Source organism: Uranotaenia lowii, chromosome 3 (assembly GCF_029784155.1).
Source record: "Uranotaenia lowii strain MFRU-FL chromosome 3, ASM2978415v1, whole genome shotgun sequence".
Taxonomy (NCBI): domain Eukaryota; kingdom Metazoa; phylum Arthropoda; class Insecta; order Diptera; family Culicidae; genus Uranotaenia; species Uranotaenia lowii.
Window position 1 is genome coordinate 275,985,589 of NC_073693.1, and position 16,396 is coordinate 276,001,984.

Here is a 16,396-nt window from a genome sequence, read left to right on the forward strand (position 1 = left end):
TATGGGACTGTTATGAAAGAAGGGGCGGTAGATTGTTGCAGCTTAACTGACTTCATGTTATATCCAAAAATCTAATAACGTATTCTTTTATACCCAGTTTTGCACCAGGTCACAACAAGTTATGCACATTTTACTGTCATTTTTAGAAGTTTATGCGCTAAATTTTGCATCCGTAGTTCCCCAGATTTGATTTAAAATGGACGGTAGAACACTGAAGATTCGTTTGTGAGCGATCGAGGTAGCAAAACACTGACGACGAATTATGTTCGTTCTAGTACGGTAAACCTCAAAACTGGGCGAATGTAGAAAACGAATACGGTAAAAGTATCATATTTTCATCATTTTACAGCCTGGGCTGGCCATACTGAGCTCTTTGATCATTTCTACAACATTTGTGCCACTTTCTCATACTTTTTTGATCAATGGGAAAGGATTTTGGTGTCCAGTGCTTTTTTTAATCACATTTTTGTGATCCCAAACACAAGAACTGAACCTTCTACTATTGGCATTGATCGAAAAATTAATAAGTTATATAGTATATGACCAGGTTGTAAAAGCAACATTCCCATTATTAGTTATATCACATAAACAATACGATATTCAGAATTTTGGTTAAAACTTAAAGTCAGTTTTGCTGCAAACACTCTACAAAGCACGAAAAAGTAGTGTTTTTTACCTGCTTTGGTAAGTTCTTTTGTTTCCATGTTGTTAGAAGTGCTTGCTATCTCCATATGTGAGTGAAGTTGTTCCACCATTGTTTGTTTTCGATGCAAAAAAAGAGATTTATAGTCATTATTTCTTTCATAACTCTTCAAGGTGTTAATGGCCCACTTTGGTGTCTTCAGATGAAAGTTGCATCATGAATCGAGCTATACAATGGTATTTTTTGCAAAATATTCGGTGGTGCAGACGGTACTTTTAGAAGCCATTTAAAGTTTATTTACAACTTTTCATGTTGAAGGTCATTATTTTATTTTTTTTTCAACTATTCTATTTGGAAAGCTGATAAAATTTCAATGCATTTTGATGTGCTATTTTATAATTCCCGTTGAGAAACAACAGAGTTATGTAGCTTTGAAAAATGGTTATTTTTTATTTACGAAAAAATCTAACCGAAGCTAACTCAAAAATAAAAATGTTAGAAATCTGAAAAAATACATGAGTTTTTAAGTCGCGAAAATGAACCAAATTTTCAATTTTGGGGAAAATCTGAAGACCCCCGGCGCAAATTGTCAGATAATAAAAAAAAATCCCCAACTACTCGTTCAATAAAAATATTTTTGGTTTCAAATGGTAGCAAATTAAATTCTCAATTTAGTGTTATTTTTTTTTTCAACGTGCGCTATGAACAGTAAAATATACACACATACAATATACCAAAAAATTGTTTGACAAACGTTGTGAAGTTGCACTGATATGGTTCAAATATAGTTTTTTCGTATTCAGTCTCAAGCGGCTTGATTGGAGCAATAAGTTTTGCAATAAACATATTTTGATCAATCTGTGTAAAACAATGTTGTAAAACGATAATTTTAGATTTGACATAATTTTCATATGGCTTAAACCATCCCCTCAGCCTTTTCAAAATTCAAAGCTGCACTAAATCTGAATGAATCGGTTAAATAATGAGACAGTTTAAATAATAACCGGCAGGTGGTTACTGGGAAAATTTATTAATAACATGTATTCAACATCAAAGATGACATATTAACGACTCTACTAGATCACACCGGAGTAAAAAAAAACCGGTATTAATAATTCAATCCATTGATCCAATAAAGCCATAATTAGCTCTATTGGAAATTCCATCATCAAACTGTTTAAAAAAAAGGGAAAAACTAACTCCTCGACGCGCGCAACAACCAAACAGGGCACGCATCCACGCTCAGGCTAGTACGAATTCAAGAGCAAAACCATTCGGACGTAAATCTCAAAAATTCTGTCTTCCCGTCGCGTTTTCGCCGTTTATTATCTGTGATTTTTTTTAAGTTCTGAAATATGGGAATGGTGGGTCCATTCGTGAGGTTGTTGATAGTCACAATTGGCATCGTGACCTATTTTCAGCCAGGTTTATCGCTAGGTTTGTTATAATTTTGATTGAAGAAAAAAAATGTGGACAAAAATATTGAGCATCATAGTAATTGAGTCGGATTTTTTTTCTCGATTTTAGCTCTACATGCAAAATGCACAACGCCTACCCAGGCAGACGGAAGCTGCGTTTATCTGGATGAGTGTCCCCAAACGGTGGCCATCCTGAAGAAGCGACTAATGTCCCGTGAAGAACGTAACTTCCTGCAGGCCAGCCGATGTGGCCAAACTAAAGAAGGTCGAAACCTGGTAAGTTTTTAATTCAAATTGTCAACTACTCGCAAGATTGGGGAAAACCAAAAATCGACGGTTGGGTTTTTTAATCCGACGAGGTGAAACCGGTTGCGAGGACCGAACATTATTTTGAATCGTTCAGCAAAAAACACCTGCATGCTTTCCATTTATCACCAAAATTAACTCATTAAGAAATTTGCATATGACGGTAAAAATTAACACTTCCTTCTTTTAAGCTGTAGTTTTAAAATCAAAACCATTTTTGACCCACCTCAAAACATGACGCAATCAAGGAATTTGAAAAGAAGATTTCAAAGGTTCCAAGTACTTAGGCTCTTAAAATCAGCAGAATGTTAATCATGAAAGAGTTTTCGTGTAGCTAATGGGGTTTAACACACAAGTAAATGCACATAATTAGGCTGGAATCAAAACATGAAGAAGGATTTCAAATAAAGCCCAATTTCAGATTTCAGATTTCAGATTTCAGATTTCAGATTTCAGATTTCAGATTTCAGATTTCAGATTTCCGATTTCAGATTTCAGATTTCAGATTTCAGATTTCAGATTTCAGATTTCAGATTTCAGATTTCAGATTTCAGATTTCAGATTTCAGATTTCAGATTTCAGATTTCAGATTTCAGATTTCAGATTTCAGATTTCAGATTTCAGATTTCAGATTTCAGATTTCAGATTTCAGATTTCAGATTTCAGATTTCAGATTTCAGATTTCAGATTTCAGATTTCAGATTTCAGATTTCAGATTTCAGATTTCAGATTTCAGATTTCAGATTTCAGATTTCAGATTTCAGATTTCAGATTTCAGATTTCAGATTTCAGATTTCAGATTTCAGATTTCAGATTTCGTATTTACTATTTTAGATTTCAGATGTGAAATTTTATAATTTCTGGCTTATTATTTCAGAATTAAATTTCTACGACGCCATAAGTTAAAAAAAGGTTCTCAGCATTATTAAATTTTGCTCGCATTTTTGTTTTCTTTTGTATTTGCTGAAAACTAAAACTGTTCATTGCCAGAGGGCTCTTATGATCAATTTTGTTTGGGGGAGTGATGGGCCGCTTGATATTTATGTAAAAATTAAGGACATAAATGTGTAAAGAGCTTTTTTAACTTCAAAATATTTTTATATCTTGTTTCTGGACTTTAATCCATTAAATGATAGGTGACGCACTCCTGGTCATGAATTTATTGTTGCGCTAAGTGGAACATGAGAATCCACTCATAGCGGAAGTTTTATTAACTGATTTTTTCTAAAGAATTTTTGTTCAAATAATCTTTGAATAAAACAAACTTAAAACAAATTAATTTCGGTAGTCATTGATCATACATTTTTAGATAAACGCATGTATCGGTGAGCTTCAAGGCTTCATTATTGTTTTAAATAACACAATATGAAATTTACTTTGATTGAAGGTTAAAGGTTTTGGATTTGCTCAACAGTCTTGTTTTTAGATTAAGGTTATTTGATTGGAGCATAGAAATAGTTGTTTGAGGAAGCGTTCACTTTCTTGAAAAAAAAAATAAGATTTGCAAGTCAAATAAGCTACATATTCTCAACACTTGAGCAAATTCAAAGAATTCAATCTCCGATGAAAATAAATCATTATATTTCAGAACCAACAACTTGGAAATTAGAGCTGCAACTGGAGTTCCGAATTGGAATTCAAAGATGGTAGGTATATATTATTTACTGAGTCAAAACAAATTTGCATATTTTTTTCAACGATCGAACTATCTGATGAAAATCATTTCTTGTTGCGAATCATCAGAAAATGAAAAATCAACCTTATTCCTATAGATATTTGTTATTTCAACTAACCAACTAATTTTTATACTAAACTAGCTGATCCCGTACGAACTTCGTTTCGCTTTTAACTTTAAAGCTGATGATTTTGTATTTAGTTGGTAATTGGGACGCATTTTCACAAAAAAAAATTGCTTAAAATACAAACCAGATTTTGCAAACGACCTATTTGCTTGTCTACTAAACGGAAATTTAAAATAAGAAATTGATTGATCGTCGAAAAGAACACCCGTGTACGAATTTTTGTCTTTTTCGGATGCATATCAACGAAATTATGTCTAACATATTTTAAAAGTAATATTAACGACCTCTTTTCTGACGTCTGATTGAAAAAATTAACTCATACATCAATTGTCCGTTTTGTAAAACACCCGTGAATGAATTTTTGTCTGGATCTCATGCATAATAAAACAAATATTGCAAAACATTAAACAGTAAATGTGGACGACCCCATTTTCTGTCGTCTAATAGAAAGTTTGTTATCTGTAATCGATTCCTCGTCCTACAAAACTCTCGTGTTTAAATTTTTGCCTCTATATGATGCCTAACAACGTAATTATTGCAAAAAAAAAATATTAAGACGAATTCTTTTACTGATTCCTTGTCAAAATTTGACACGTGAAATCAATTACATGTACTGTAAAACTCCCATGTGCAAATTTTCATTATAATCCGATGTATAATCAAGACAATGGGGCTTATTCTGAGAGTCACGTGGCGTGATGTGTAAAATTTCACATCGTTGTGCCGACTCCAGAAATCACTCTAGGCTAGAAGTTTCCGCTCAAATGTCCTGTGATAAATTTTTGGAGCTCATTCATACTAACGTTTCTTTTCTGAAACATTTCCTAGTGTCAGGATAAAGAAGTGAAATTTTGTGAGTCACGTCACTCGACTCGCAGAATAAACCCCCAATATAGCAAACACAGATAAATATGAACTGATTCGAGATTTGAAATCTGAAACAATTGAGCGTCCCTCATAACTTCTATGTTGAAATTTTCATCTATATCCAATGCATAATAATGTCAATACCGCAAGAACATTGAACAGTTTATATGGATGACCCCTTTCGCAGACCTTTGAATTAAAATTCGACTCCTGAAATCAATTACTTGTTCTTTAAAACTCCCACGTACCAAGTTTTCATCTTAATCCAATGTATTTAAGCATTAATATCGCAAAAACAGTGTTAATATGGCCGACCTTTGACCCTGAATTTAAATCGGATGATCGTTCCTCAAAATACTCTTATGCAAATTAGCATCAAAAACATATTTATAATAACTCCAATATTGCAAAAACAATGAACAGTTGATATGGACGACCCCTTTTGCCAACCCCTTCTACAAAATTTGATAACTGGAATCGGTTGTCCGTTCCGTAAAATCCCCGTCTGCAAATTTTCATCTCAGTCAAATGCATTGTAACGCCAATATTGTAAAAACAATAAAAAGTTGATAAAGACGACCCCTTTGACCGACCCCTGACCCTAAATTCAATACCTGGAATCGACTGCTCGTCCCTCAAAACACTCATGTGCAAATTTTTATCTGAATCCAATGCATAATAACGTCAATATAGTAAAAACACTGAACAGTTCATATGGACGATCCCTTTTGCCGACCCTGACACAAAATTCAATACCTGGAATCAATTCCTCATCTCTCAAAACCCCTATGTGCAAATTTTTGTCACAATCCGACGAAAAATAACGTCAATATCGCGAAAACAATATTTGTCTTGTATGGACGACCTTCTTCAAAAGGGGTCATCCTAAAATCTGAAAACATTTTTCATCACTCCTGGTCCTAATGAGTATCCATGCCAAATTTCAGCTCTCTAGCTCTTAAGATGGCTCAGCCTATAGAGGACAAACAAACAAACAAACAAACAAACAAACAAACAAACCCACAGAAAATGCTTTTTATATATATATAGATTAATACGCAAATTAATGAGTTTTCTATCTCTTTAAATCCTCAACGAAATAGTTATTCGATATTTTTACCTTGATTGTTAAATGCATTCACCAGCTTCATGTAAATCTGAATCTATAATTTGCATTTTTAATTTTTGTTCTAAGCCTGAATTTTAAATTTCAATTTCAAATCTGTTTCCGAAAATCAATGCAATAACTGAAATATGCAAAAAAAATCCAAATTCCGGATCCTTATCAGATCAGAATTTGGGAAATGAGCCAGAATGTTTTTCAGATTTGAATCTTTACTTTAAATTCTATAGTTCAGGGTGTCCATTTGAATTAATTATAAACAATTCTTTTTTAATTCAAATTTTCAACCTGTAATAAAATATGAATCCCGAACGATGAATCCGATTCGGAGTTCTTGATTTCGAAACGTCATTTTAAAGCTTTGTTAAATTTGAATTTAGCATTAAAATTCAGTTCAAGAACTTCAATTTTGAATCATCTCTACATTGTCCCTTTTTTATATTCGAAAAGTTATTGCCCAAATATTGTAAATGCATATGATTTTCGAATAACATGAAAAATATTTGGAATGAATTGATAACAAATTTGAACCAGGATTTCAAAACAGTTTTTAATTTCTAATTCCTTATTAAGATTCGAAAGAAGGATCCTAAACTGGATACAGATCCGAAATAGGCGGGTGGAAACGCATCGTAAATCCTTCGGTAAATAAAGCCTTCAAAAAAGGTCCAAAATATGATAACAGAAATACAATTTTCGTTTTCGTGTTATGAAAACAGAACCTATGATATAAGTTCAATCTAATTGAAAATTTTATTTTCAGAACTTTTTTTTATAAGCAAGGGGGAAAATTTTGAAAAATTGTTGTAAAATTTTAAATTTGGGATTTGCTTTAGAGGTTTTAGTTTTAGTTTTTGAGCAGAATACTCCGTTTGCTTCTTCTTACTATGCATATTTAAATAAAAAACAAAGTTCTTTTTCCAGTATTTCAAATTGTTTAAACAGTTCAAGAAATAAGAAAGAAAACATTTTATTTTTAAAGTTTAATAAATGCAAATTGAATTTTGAAGAATTGTAATTTTATAAAATCTGTACTGATTTCAGCTAAACAATGTTAAAAATGTCGAGTTCATACATGGCCTTGTATGCAGTAGAGGGTTAAGAAATAATAGGATATTATAAATTGTGATAAAAAAAAATGTTTATCGATATTCCTTACACCGAAAAAAAACTTCAACTAGGAGCGCTATGGTATAATAAACAGTGCGTCCAGATTTAAGAAGATCCATGTTTTATTTTTATTACATAGTTGAAAACCCACCCTTAAAAGCGACGAAACGATTCCTCAACGTTCTTCAATTCGTGTATTCACCCGTTTCATTTTGACAAAAATGTCGCAAAAAGGGAAGGTGGTTCGTAAGAATGACCCTTTTTCGTTGCATGATTATCTGAAATCGAATACTCAAAAATCCCAATAAATAGCTTTGTACAAATTTCCACATCTACCCTATTCTAAGCAACCAAAAGACATAGATATATTTATTTAAATGAAGGCTATAAAAGTTAAACATTGGCTGATAAAGAGAAACAACTGCTCAATCCCTTTGAGTGAACCATATGTACTCATAAATGAACTTGAAAGTTGAAGTGATTTAGATGTACGTTGTAACGAATGGCAACTAAAATTTTGGAATTTTTCTTTTAAACTGTGAGGAAAAATCGAAAGTATTTAACTTGAAGAAGAGTTTATTCATTGGAATTGAAGGTACATCCCAGTGAACATTTTGGTCTGTATATTTCAGTTGTTTCTGAGATATAAACACTTTTGTACAATCTGGAAAAGTTGTATAGAATATTCTATATGAGCCTGTACGTACCAAAGTGGAGGCAATATACGGACCAAATTTTGCTCACCTTGAAATAATAAAACTTTGTATTGCTTTTTAAACAATTTGATAGCAATTTTGCTTTGCACAAAATTTTATGATTGTACAACTTACAACTTTCTAATGTTTGTCTTACAATTTGATTGCAATTGCCATTTGCAGGTAGCCTGAGGTTTGTACAACTTGCTTCACCATTTAATACAATTTATCGTAACTGTATCCCAAAGCAATTATATTTTTCCCTTATTACGATTTTACTATGAATCGCCGTGAACATAAATACAATACAATTTAATATTTATCTACTGCAAAAAAAATTGAACCATACACAACTTCATCTATACCTTCCATCAGTCTCGAACTCACAACGTTCCGATCCCTGTCCTTCGATACTTCCTCGGCGCCATTTCATGTTGATACAAACAAGCAAATTTGTTCATGTACAGTTGAGAGTGCCGTTTGATCGTATAAAATACAACTGAATGCATCATTTCGGACTCCAAATCTATTTATAGATGCCGTTTTTTGATATACAACTTTAACCTATCTCATAGACGATTTTATTACAATCAATTTTATTCAATGCTGTCCGATCTTAGCTAGTTATTTACTGTACTGTTAAACAATTCGACAATCTGCTGATTGTTTAAATTCCATTATATGATATTCTTACAATTTCTGTGCGACTTTTCATGGAAATAATATGTCATCATAGATCGCAAGCATGAGATATTGCTTAATTGTACAGTAGGATTTAATATTAAGCTTTACACAATTCTACTGCGATTCAAAACAACTTTATTGATCTTTCTATACGTTTAACAAAATGTTATCGTGTATAATGAACTATACGAACCATAATCGATAAAATATAACTTGGTTTAGCTACAACATGATATTTATACAATTCCAATCTAAACTGGATGCTTATACAATCTACAATGAACACTACTTTACGATTTCTGGTAATCTGGGATTGTCCATTGTTGGAAAAAAAGTTTTCGCCGAAGCTTCCGTTTTATGTCGTAACAGGAGTGATGTACGGCCTTCATGTGAACTTTGTGAATTCATTTCTTGATTCTACCAAGCAATTGTTTGCAGTTCTGGGCTCTCCAATTATTTTTGAACACCAATGAGCTCAAACCTCCGAGAAAATCTTCGATCGGGCGACACTGAAGCAGATTTATCGGGTTGGGGTTCTTGGGTACAAATCAGAAGTAAGTTTCGTCGTCCAAAATATAACATATTCCGGAATAATTCTTTATTATCCAGCGGAATTTGGATTTATGAGTCGAAATCTGATCCCAGTGTATTCTGGGGCTCTTGCGTTCTTTTGGCACTTATTTCCAACTTTTGTCAATGTCTTGCCAATGTACTGGTGAGAACAATTGAACGAGAAAGAAGTCCTTTTGCGTCCATAATTTTCGCTGGTCTGCCACAATATTGCATGCGAGTAGTTGTTGGGGATTTTAGGATATTGTAAACAGTGAAAGCCGACACTTTTTTTCACTTTTTAAATGTTGTACTGTATACTTTTTGCCGAGATTTTTCTGCAGTTTGTATAACTGTATAACGATTCTTATTTCGACAGCATTATGAGCAAAACTGGGCAAACATAAACAAAACAAAAAAAAATACTGGTGTAAGGAGGAGAAGAAAACACTAACACATACACACTATCATGAGCTCGTTTATGTTTCGGCATTGAGGCCTCGAAAAAATTCCAAGTTGCGCTCGTTAAGAGACTCAAGTCACAAAAAGTACACAAAAGAACTCAAAACGGGATTCACGAAGTCACAATAATTGCATTGAGGTGCTTTCTACTTGGCAGGCTGGCTGACTGGTTGAGGTGATGTCCCTGCAGGAATGCTACAAAATCATATCACCACTTAAAGTTTTAGTTTCAGTTCGAACAACATCTAGAAGTGGGTTTGTGGTAGCGTAGCGTGTTCGATTGTCACCACGAAGGTCGGGGTTCGATCTACAAACCGGGCCAGTTTCTTTTCTCAATAATTACTAATATGATATGATTACTTGCGTGACCATTCCGAAGCGATATATTAAGGAAATGTAGGAAAAAACAATCGAGCACAAATTGTACAAATCTCGGCAAACTGCAATTTGTCCAGTTTGAGATCCGGAGCTTTGAATCATGGCGGCACCATGTACTGACTGAACGTAGTTAATGCAAGAGAAGGTTATATGAACTAATGTCAAGGGTGCAATTGAGATAAAGAGAGATTTTTGGCTTATTTTACGATTTCTTGGAAACTGTATTAAAAGGTCGCTGAAAGATGAATAGAAGGTTATTAAACTTTTTTTGAAACTTTAAAGTATCAATAGAAACTTTTTTTTTTGCTTTAGATGTATTCCAGCACAGAGTGAGCGAAACAAAAATTGTACCACTATGTGTTTTGCTTGTTAAAATATGATTGATTGTCAATCATCAACATTTTCTCGTACAATTTATTTAAAATTGTTAAACTGATAGCTTAATTTGCCAGATTGCCCGGTTTTATCTGGGTTTGCCCGGATATTTGATACAAAATTTGAAAATGCCCGAATTTTGCCCGGATTTTTTCACTTTATTTGCCAAATAAAACAATACAAAAAAAAATTTTTGTAAATTATTTTTATTAGGCTACCAAAATAATTATTCGAAGATTAAAATACGATTTTAAATTTGTTTTTGAACGTTGATAAAAAAATTATTTTTTCAATAATTTTATCTTGATTTTTGTTGAATAATTTCTGGGTTTTGACAAAATTTGCCCGGAATTTCGGTCTCGATTTAGGAATTAAGTGCCCGGATTTTGCCAGGTTTTTGAAAAAAAAAATGCCCGGATACGTGTTGAAAAAATTCTGGCAACCTTATGATAGCTCAACCATAAGTTAACAGCTAACTTGACAAACTGCTCTTCATGAACATGACGTGAAATGACGGAACACACGTTCTGGGTAAACTATGAAAATAAAAAAATCAAACTTGCACCTAATAAAGGCTCAATGTCTATTTGCCGGGTTTATTTAGGCCCATCTCAAGCATTTCTACATAGTTTTCCAACACAGTCTGGTTGAATTTCACGTTGAAGAAAGCGTTTCTGGAATAGAAAAAAAACTCACCGGCACAAGGATATACCACCGCCTGTTCATCTCCATTTTCGATTCAATTTCATATCATATCGAATGCATGGCATTTGATCCAGCAAGTTTAATCTGAAAAAACTTCAGATTGTCGATTACAGGTCCAAGAAATTAAGTTTTATGTTAGCAGTGATGCAATTCTACTTACATACTTGATTTAATGATTTTTGAATTACCTAGCTTTCACATCAAGTAATAATTTCTTAACAAAAATCATCAAGCACACCTTGAATACTTCCGAGTATCAGAAAATGGATCTCTATTCCGTTTAACAGCAAAATTGTGCTGACATCTACGACTTGAAACAGGAAACAGTTTAAAAATCAACATATTTTTTTTCTATCCTTGGATACGATTTGAAATTAGATTCAATATGGTTAAGACACACGGATAAAAAACTCCATAGGTTGTTATCAAAATTCGTATGGTTGGCTCATCTATATCACATATTTTTGGTTGAACCCATAGTATTACTTAATCAACATCGATAACTACAAACAAACTAGCGTTTATGTAAAGTTGATTTCCCTGTAGAGGATTTCTCAACCGCATATCGCTAAAATAATTCAACAGCTAGTAGATTTGGCTATATTTTCCTACTCTACATTATAATATCTGATAGTTATTTTTTTAATATCACTGATGCTTGACTGAGCTTGGGTTTGTAAAGTAAATTGTCCGACTTAGAGGAAAAAAAGCCAGTAGTTATTTCTCGTGGAAGAAATCAACCAACACGAAGCGGAAAGGTAAATATGATTTATTTTTTTCAGTTGATTTTGTTTTCAATTTTTTAAATGTTTTCAGATAGAGATGTGTGGGTGCATTTTGACCCTCGAGAGCCTATCCGGAAGGTGAAATAATAAACAGCGATGAATAAGATCATATCACGTAAGTTACATAGTATTCTTTATTTATCACTATCATATTTTCATAACAGCTTTTATTTATTCCAGGGCGCTGGCAGTTTAGCTTCCACCGAAAAAAACAATAACAGCATTTTGTTTCGAGGCCATGGCTGCAGCTCCCCCAGCAGAAGCAAAAAACAATTAAATTAAAATTCATGCCATTGATTAAAATGAAAAATAAAATAAAATTGTTTCATTTTAAAAAGAAAAACAATGCATTTTATCTGTTCAATTTAATTTTATTAATATTTTGAATCAACGATTTCCCACGTTCACGGGGAGCAGCATGTACAGTAGAAACAGCCATACGAATGATTGAATGAAAATTCCTGTTGGATTCTTAGCATCGATGCGATCGCTAAATCAACCATTTATCCTTTCGTGGCAAAGTATCATCTGATTGTTGTTTTGATCGTTTTTTCGGGTCAGAACCAAACAACCATATTTATGTTCATGTAGACTCGTAAAATAACTGATACATCTATATTTTTTTCTCCGTGCACTCTCGGACGTAAAGAGCTGTAGTCATTGTTTTAGTATTAACGAACTCGCTAACTTTCAGCTACTCAGTTCAGAGTGGCGGTTACTCAGTTGTCGCCAAAACCGCACCTACTCAGTTCTGACTAAACGGCCTTTACTCAGAACTGACTAAAAGCCCTTTTCGCGACAACTGAGTCATGGTTACTCAGAATGCGCGAATAATTCTGAAGCGGTTTTTGGCCGCTTTTTTCATGCTAGAATAACTAAAACCTATATTATTATTCAGACAAATGATGGATTTGTTGATTGATGAATAATAAAAGTCAAAATATTGTTCATACACCTTTATTTAAAAAAAAAATCCGCAAACTTTTTGAATTTTTTTTGCCCGTCGGGTTTCGTCTCCCGGGCCGGGACCCATTATGCCGTACGGGACCCATTATGCCGTACTTCGTCGCAGAATTCTGTAATATAAATAAAACCGTATCAAAATCTTGAAATTACCTTTAAAATCAATATATTCACCATGTAAAATTTCAAGTTTTGGCTGCACAAAACCAACCAAGTTCAACCGCCTCGCACAAACTGTTCAACATTTACTCAGTTGTCGCCTTCAAGCACTCGAGTTCTCTGAGTGGCGAATTTCCTGCCGTCTGAGTAATCTTTCCGCTGATTTCTGAGTTCATTAAGATCAGCCGTCAGCTGCTTCATACATGTGGCGACGTCTGAGTAAAAGGTAGCCGGGCTCTGAATATTTCAAATTTAGCGAGAACGGCTCGGAATGCATGCAACACTCAGGTATGGCTTGACATATAATTAAATTTTCACCACATTTTTCTGTAAAAATTCATATCTCTGTCTCTTCAACACTTTTGCCATCCCGAACAGTGCAATATTGTTCACCCGGAAGTGTTTTGTAATCCATTCTTGCTATAGGCTTCGTTGTTGATGGTAACGCACACCGATTTTCCCCACAGCAGTTGATCATGACAGGAGCAGCTTGTATTTGAATCCGATTCGGTTTCTTCCGCTTCTTATGTTTATGTTTCAAGACCCAATATTAGCTTTTCACGATAGACTAGGCATGCCAGATACTTAAAAAAAACGGGACATTTCACGAAAAAAAACGGGACATAGTCGCAAAAAAGCGGGACATGCTCAGTTTTTTTTAATAATTTCTATTCAAATTTATGTATTCGATCGTGATTGATATTTTTGTAGTCAATTTAGGTATTTTCGGTCTAGGGATTCTATCAAACAACTATGCTTTTGAAATGCCCGACGTTTCGACCATGTTTAGTGGCCTCTCTCAACGGAATTATCAGTCCGTTGTAATTGACAGATAATTCCCTTGAGAAAGACCACCAAAAACGGTCTAAACGTCGGGCTTTAAAAAGCATAATTGTTTGATAGAATCCCTAGACCGAAGAAAGCCAAAATTACTACAAATTTGTTTCTATTTATATATTTTTTTGCATAAGCACGGTTTCCCCGGTTCACGCAAATAAACACGTTATTTGAAAGAAATTATTTAATATCCTGCGTAAATAACGAATTTGATACCGCGTGATAAAAACGTAAGTGCTATTAAAAAATCTATTTCAATTTTTTTTTTTAAATTTGGAAACTTTGGTACTTCAAGAACGCTTAACTGAATCAGAATTTTACTGTAACTTTGAAGTTATTCAGTAATGCCTCATTTAAACTATTAAATATGCTGCTTGTTTTGAGTAAAAAGACGTATTTCAAAGATGTGTTGAATCAATGAATTTGGATTTGGGATCAAAGTTTTATTTTTTCCAGTATAAATAAGTCAGTGGTTTTTGTAAAAGTTTTCCAAGAAAAAAAGCGGGACATTTTGATGAAAAAGCGGGACAGCGGGACATTCAACAAAAAAGCGGGACATGTCCTGCTTTTGAGGGACGAATGGCAACCCTACGAAAGGAGGGGATGCGAGGGGATCCAAATATTTGGGCCGAATTCTGAACTGAGGCAGTTTTCTTACTGGCGTAAGCCTGCATGACTTCCCGGTCCAAACTTTTGTTCACCGGACCCGGTTTCTGCCTATTTTTTTTGACTACGAAGGTGCTTTCGTCCCCATACTTCTGAATCGAATTTGGACCGTTCCAATGGATACTTCTTGATGGCCTCTGCATCAGGCTATGTTCCAAGAAAAGATGTTCAACGATCATTGTGCCATCGACTTCATAGCATAAGTAAACCTTGATCACTGGGTTATAAACATAGCAGAACTCAAGAATCGTTATCGTTGGCCTGCTTAAAACATTTTGTTCCACCAAACAACTCTTAACCAATCCTAACCTAATTTATTCCCTTACCGCCCACAGGTCTGCTGTGCTAATCCGGTGATCGAACAAAGTAACGAACTGCCGGCAACGAACGAATGCGGCCTCGATTTGGGCGATCGCATCGTCGGCGGTCAACAGACGGATCTGGATGAGTTCCCGTGGTTGGCACTACTAAAATACCGTAAACCGAATGGGGTCACCGGGTTCCACTGTGGCGGCTCTCTCATCAATGTGCGCTACGTCCTGACGGCAGCCCATTGCGTGCAACATGGGAAGTGGGATATGTGAGTAGTGGAGCAAAATTTATCGGATTTGAAGGTTAGTGACTTTAATTTCTATCTGATTTCAGCATCGGAGTACGGTTGGGGGAATACGACACCTCGAACCAGGGTCCGGATTGTATTAACGATGCTTGTGCCGATGCACCCCTGGACGTTGGCGTTGACAAGGTTAAAGTCCATGAAGGCTATCGAACCAAGGACAACGTAAACGATATAGCGCTAGTTCGGATGGATCGGAACATTCCTTTCGGGGACTACATTCATCCGATTTGTTTGCCTTTGACGAGTACTGCCAGGACCCGAAATATTGAGGGATCCAGACTTACGGCGGCCGGTTGGGGGAAAACCGAGCATGGTTTGTTTGAATTTTAAAATAAAAAATGTCTCCTTTAGTACTGTTGAGCTAACGTCAAATATTTACAGGAACTGGCAGCAGAGTGAAGCTAAAGATCGATCTGGAGGTAACGGACCAATACAGCTGTACGTCGGTGTATCAACAGCAGCGTATTAGCATCCGAGATACGCAGATCTGTGCCGGTGGAGATCACGGGAAGGATACCTGTTCCGGAGATTCCGGTGGACCGCTGATGTTGCGGGATGGGTACAATTTTTTCCTCTATGGGGTGGTCAGTTTCGGGCCGAGTAAGTGTGGTATTGCTGGAGTGCCCGGTGTTTATACCAACGTGCCGAAGTATATCGACTGGATCAAGAAAAATATGGAGTAGAGTGAGAGGGTTTGAGAGGTCGGGAACTTATCTGTCGATAAATCGTTGATAAAAGAAAAAATAAAAATAAAAAAAGCAGTCCAAATGCTTTTGACAAAACAAAATCCCTGTTCATATTTTCACCAACTATATAATTTGTTCTACCAAAAGCACTCTAGCTTTGAACTTTCCACATAACAATGCATTCATTCCTTTCTAACATTTCTACTTTGTGTTTCGTAGCTCGCCGAAATGCCAAAATTTAAATTAGAATATATCCCAGCGGAGACCAAAATAAGATAACAAAATAGCCCCATTTTAAAAAATCATAATCGTTACGTCGAACCGTTTATACATTATGTAATGGTGTCACGAAAAAACGACTTCAATTTTATATTCATATGTTCTTAAGCGTTACACATTTAATAAGTTTGAGATTACCCATACTTTACTGTTGATTGTTAAAAAAAAAGCTTGTTTATGATATCATAAACACGACTTCTAATCACCATTTATTCCTAGAAATAAAACAAATCATTCCGAACGATAACCATAAACCATAAACCAGTTTTAAAATGCTACATTATG

The 16,396-nt window shown here is 34.7% G+C and overlaps 1 protein-coding gene across 1 annotated transcript; it reads left to right on the plus strand.

The window, feature by feature from the left end:
- Window positions 1-1,878: 1,878 nt before the first annotated feature.
- Window positions 1,879-15,879, plus strand: LOC129756442 (CLIP domain-containing serine protease B4-like). Its single transcript, XM_055753318.1, has 5 exons — window positions 1,879-2,080; window positions 2,171-2,337; window positions 14,863-15,107; window positions 15,173-15,459; window positions 15,528-15,879. The coding sequence occupies exons 1-5, from the start codon at window positions 1,999-2,001 to the stop codon at window positions 15,827-15,829; spliced, it is 1,083 nt and encodes a 360-aa protein (XP_055609293.1). The 5' UTR covers window positions 1,879-1,998; the 3' UTR covers window positions 15,830-15,879.
- The last annotated feature ends 517 nt before the right edge of the window (window positions 15,880-16,396 follow it).

What these genes read in the sequence shown, in the direction of transcription:
- LOC129756442 (XM_055753318.1), top strand. Translation starts at nt 1,999, where the DNA reads ATGGGAATGGTGGGTCCATTCGTGAGGTTGTTGATAGTCACAATTGGC. An exon ending in CTAAAGAAGGTCGAAACCTG is followed by an intron (nt 2,338 to 14,862) that starts GTAAGTTTTTAA and finishes TACCGCCCACAG; the next exon opens with GTCTGCTGTGCTAATCCGGT. An exon ending in CAACATGGGAAGTGGGATAT is followed by an intron (nt 15,108 to 15,172) that starts GTGAGTAGTGGA and finishes ATCTGATTTCAG; the next exon opens with CATCGGAGTACGGTTGGGGG.